General features: G+C 34.7%; 1 protein-coding gene across 1 annotated transcript; it reads left to right on the top strand.

Moving 5' to 3' along the window:
* The first annotated feature begins 549 nt into the window (after positions 1-549).
* LOC102822057 (keratin-associated protein 24-1-like) lies at positions 550-1,281 on the top strand. Its single transcript, XM_006862577.1, has one exon. It carries the CDS (start codon positions 550-552, stop codon positions 1,279-1,281), a length of 732 nt encoding a protein of 243 aa, XP_006862639.1.
* Positions 1,282-5,302: the final 4,021 nt, after the last annotated feature.

Raw genomic sequence — 5,302 nt, 5'->3', positions numbered from 1 at the left:
GAAAGCCCTGATGATCTGTTTTGAAAATGTCACTATCTTGAAACCTTTATGGAATCATTCTCCTTTGTGCACATGTATTTGTCTTGAACTGGAATCAACTCTATGGCAACTAGTATGTTTTGCTTTAAATAGTAGAAAACTATAGGCTACATGCCTCACTTGAGTCCTTGTTAATCTTTTAATAATCATGCTGTAGAAGCCCATAGACACATAAATTCTTGTTAACCACTGATTGACAGATGACAGTTTGTCTGCTAACATTTAAAATAACTATTCACTGAAGTTATGGTCTACAGTTGATAAATGGTGGGTGCTGGTCCAAGTGGCAATTATAGATACTTTGAAGAATCAAAATAAACTGATTTTTATGAGTGTGAAGACATCAGCAACTGTAGCTAAACAACACACTAATGAGATGTTGCTTTATTATTATCCTGGAAAATGAGAAGGAAGAGAGTCTGGAGAGGCTGCTGACACTCACCAGTGAAGGTATATAAAGTCCCCAGTCCTGTACCTTCAAGGCCACCATTGAGTATTCACTCATACTCCATGTCTGTTCTGAGTTATTCTGGGGTTTGCAGTGTCACGCCCTGCAGAACTCACTGTTACATCCCTGTGACTTCTTCTGTTGCTCTCTGCTCCAGTGATGTAAATCCTGACTTTGGAATATGCTTACCCAGTCGCTACCAAGGAAATCTCTGGCTCCTGGATAACTGCCAAGAGTCCTACAGTGAAGCCCTCACCTATGAATCTCCAAGCTGTGAACTCAAGACCTGCACTACAAGTTGCGAACCTTCAAACGTCTGTGTGCCTTGCAACTCCCCATCATTGAGTAATATACGTAGTTCCTGTGAAACTACTAACATCAAATCCAGCCCCAGCTGCTGCCCATGCCCTCAAACGAAGGGGTATGTATCCAATTGCTACACACCAACCAGATATGCATCTAAAATCTATCATAACTATTGCAATGACTCTAATTGCTTTGCACAACTTAACTGCTTATCCAAAAGTCACCGACCCATAAGCTACTGCCGCCTAGGAAGCTTTGGGTATCGAAGCTTCAAAAATCTTGGCTTCTCACCATCATGTTATATTGCTAGAAACTGCCAACCACAAAGTTATTTAACAAGAAATTGCCAATATCTGAGTTCCAGTCCTATAAGCTTCCGATCACTGAGCTACTTACCTAGAAACTACAGGTCTCTAAGCTGTATACCCAGTACCTTTCCACCTCTGAGGTATTTGTGCAGTAGTACTAGATCTTGGAGTTGCTATTAATTAACTAGCATTTCCAGCAGCTGAAAATTACCCATCGAGGCATATTGTACTATTTACCTTCTTTGATTTTCTGCTGAATTCCTTTATATGCCTTAAGAATACTGTTAGATTAACTTCAAACACAACTTCAGGGCTTGTTCACTGCAAATGTTTAGTCCTGCTAGTTTTTTGTTTGTTTGTTTCTGTTGCTCTATTGATCCCATTTGTTGAAGACTGATGTTGAAGATAGTATTCTATATCTGAGACTAGCCAAGATTGATGCATTGAAGAGATTCTGTATCAAATACAACCATCACCAGCTATCTTGCATAGCAGTCATTGTCTGATCTGCCTATGTAATTATAACCTTCCTCTCCTTGAAGAAGTGGACCCTTTTTGGTTTGACTGTTGGTCCCAGCATGTTTTTTTTCAGATGACTTTGCTTCCTACATTACCTTTGTGGATTGTTTAAATGACATCTTGCTAATGTATGGAGCTGTAGGATATGCACTGGACAGCTAACCACAAAGTCAGTGGTTCAAATCCACCAGCTGGTCTTTGGCGACGCTATACAGAGTCACTATGAGTTGGAACTAACTCGACAACACACAAGAACAACAAAAATGAACTAAGAAATATCATTACTTAAAACGTACTCAGTTGAACTACTCCATCCTTTCCCTACTGACGGATTATAAGGACATGAATCATCAATGGCTGACTAGCTCTAACAGAACACCTTCAGCAAATCTTCTCTTCCAAAGAAACCACAAAACATATGATTGACTGATGCTAGCATTTAGGAAAACACCTCCAAAATATCCATGACACTTATTTGTAGAAAGAATTACAAAATGCTTTTATGGACTCTGTTGTTAGATATATGTAATGTTCAGGGTCGTCTACAATCTTTCCCAGCTGAACTATTGCTTTCTGAAAACCTCCAGTTCATAGTTAATAAACACATTCTTATCTGGTTTTCATGGTGTTCATTAGGTGTTATTTCACATTTACTAAAAGTTTATCTAGATCATGGGCAATCTTCATGGAATTTTCAAAAGGCTTGCTTCTTGCCATTTAGTTTATGTTTAAATTTAAAATAAGATGATTGAATATACAGTTATATATTTTACTTGTTTTGTTCTTTTAACACATAAAATGGAATGTTTGACTATTTGTGACTGAAATTTATATAGGGATATTTGGGGGTAATTATTTATAAAAAATCAATTTAATAAAAAGAACATAAATTATTAAATATGTGTGTTTTTTCATAGATAGTATGTATGATGATTGATTTTGCAAATAAGATATGTGTTTGAAAATCATTTAATAATGAAACCCAAGAAAGTAAGTTAACTTTCATAAAGGTCTCATCCAAGAAATAAAAACAGTCTGAGTGGTGAAAATAATGTTGACTGTAACTATTCTTGTAAATTAAAAAAAAAAAAAAAAAAAAAATGATCTTTAGAGTAAAGTGAAATGACCACTAGATATAGGTGTAACTAGAAGTTGAGATTTAGCCACCGTATCAACAGTGTCTAAAATGGCTATACTCATGGAATATAGCAATATGGATAGCATTGCACTGATTTATTCAGTAGTTCTAATGGCTACATGAAAGTCGTACAGAAGGAGCATCAATGCAGTGCTTCTTCTTGACCATGTCTGGGGACAACAAAGTTGCTTCAGTGTAAAATCACTGAACTTTCAGAGTATTTTGTTGAAAATTCCTTTCACTCATTTCTCTCTCTCTCTCTCTGTTTCTTTCTTTCTTCTTTCAAAGAAGAGCAGTTCCATGTTTGCAAACAGCATCCATTTCTAATTGTGTTTCTAAGTCAAATGTGTAGATAAGTCAAAGCATGAACAGATGGTTCTTATTTGACCTTGCTTTACTGCACGAAAAAGATCAAAATATTTTCAATGATTTAAAAGTTGCACATGCAGTACGTGAAGGTAAGTGTGGTCAAAAAAATTTTGTGAGTAAGAGTAGGGGTTTGTGCAATTGTTTCAAAGTAAGGGCAAAATAAAGGAAAATTTGCAAAATATTACAGGATAAGTATGAGTTGTCCATAAGCCAGACAGTTGCAACCCAGTGACTACCAGTGTTAAGAAATATATGATTGCCCTTAATAAACATCCATAAATTAAATAGAAACAGTTTAATACCTATAATAAAGGAGAAGTGTTCAAGTATTTACAAATAATTATTGTGCATACCAACTAAATATTCATTTGTCCTAAGTAAACCTACATACAAATGCATACATATAAAACATACATACATATAAACATACATGACAAATCTATACTTTGAGACACTGGATAAAACTCATTAGAGATATTAAAATTCGTAGACCTTCGTCTCAAAAACTATATAGAAAAGCAATATATTTCAACAAGCATAATATTTTCTCCATCATTTTAAGCATACTACATGAGGTTCAGAGGAAGGAAATAACATTACTTTTAACGTTAAAGAATGAGATAGCAGTTGTTCATAAAAACTACAGTTGAGTACTACTTGAGTGATGAGGTGATCAGAGAATGAATATACAATGATGAGAACAAGAATGGGGATTATAGGTAATTTAAAAAGAGGTATTTGTCAGTTTGACCTGAATAAAATGAACATAACATCAGTGGAAAACATGACATTATACTAAAAATCTTGGTTGGGAAGATCTTTTTAAATAAGAAAAAACACTAAAAAATAACAATAGTTGTAAAATAAAAGATTCATGAATATGGTTTTACAGACAAATACAAAGTATTCTGACAGTAGAAGATATCCTGTGAAGACATTAAAAAAAAAGTAAGACTAAGAGAAAATATGTGCAACATATATAATGAAATTAGTTCCCAGCATTATGAGAAATGATACAGATAAGGAAAATATAGATAAAGATGATAAACAGACCATCAATGACTCATATACAGTTCAGGATGAAGCTGAAAAAAATTAAAGCAAGTCCAAGAGGGACAAAATATGACATTGAACATAATCCACCTGAATTTAGAGATCATCTCTAGATCATATTTGATACATCAGACACTAATTACCGAAGAACAGAAGAAATGTGAGAAGATATCAAAAGCATCCTACAAGAAGAAAGCAAAAGGTCATTATGAAGACAAGAAAGAAGGAAAAGACCAAAATGAATGTCAGAAAAGACTCTGAAATTCATTCTACATCATAGAGATGCTAAAGCAAAGGATGAAAATGAGAAGGTAAAAGAGGCAAACAGAAAAAATTCAAAGGGCAGATCAAGAAGACAAAGACAGGTATTATAATGTAATGTGCAAAGATCTTAAGGTAGAAAACAGAGTGAAGAACACACTCAGCAATTCTCAAGCTGAAAAAACTGAAGAAAAAACTCCTCAAGTCTTGACTTGAAATATTAAAAGATTCTATAGGCAAAATATTGACTGATGCAGTTCAACTTTTTCAAGAGACTACATATGATCATGAGCCAATGGTGCATTGAAGACACTGGCAAAGAATAAGTCTCCAGGAATTAATGGAATGAAAATTGAAAACTTTCAATGAACTAATGCAGCACTGGAGGCACTCACTCATCATAGGCTTTCAAGTATGTGTATCATGACAACTGTGGGTTACATTGCAAAGAATGAATAGTCCATAACACTTAATAGTGCTCAAAAGGAACATTATATAGACCAACAGTCAGTCATTTGATTGCAACAATGAGAAAGTAAATGGTCTACAATAAAAAAAAAGATGTGCACCAAAATTGTAACCTTTCACCATACTTATTCAATCTGTTTGAAAAACAAATAATCTGAGAAACTATATTATATGAAGAAAGAAGTATTGCCAGGATTTGAGGACTACATACAAACAGCCTGAGATATACAGATGATACACCCTTGCTTGCTGTGAGTGAAGAGAACTTATGATACTTACTGATGAAGATAAAAGACCACAGACTTCACCCCATCCAGAACCTTCTGACGTAGGACATTCCCACTAGAAAGGACAAGCAAACAGCCTGGAACAGCTAGAGCCACAGAAGATATA

Source organism: Chrysochloris asiatica, unplaced genomic scaffold (assembly GCF_000296735.1).
Source record: "Chrysochloris asiatica unplaced genomic scaffold, ChrAsi1.0 scaffold00049, whole genome shotgun sequence".
NCBI lineage: Eukaryota > Metazoa > Chordata > Mammalia > Afrosoricida > Chrysochloridae > Chrysochloris > Chrysochloris asiatica.
Note: the sequence above shows the minus strand (reverse complement) of the source record. Positions and strands in the feature narration are given on the sequence as shown.

What these genes read in the sequence shown, in the direction of transcription:
- LOC102822057 (XM_006862577.1), top strand. Translation starts at nt 550, where the DNA reads ATGTCTGTTCTGAGTTATTCTGGGGTTTGCAGTGTCACGCCCTGCAGA.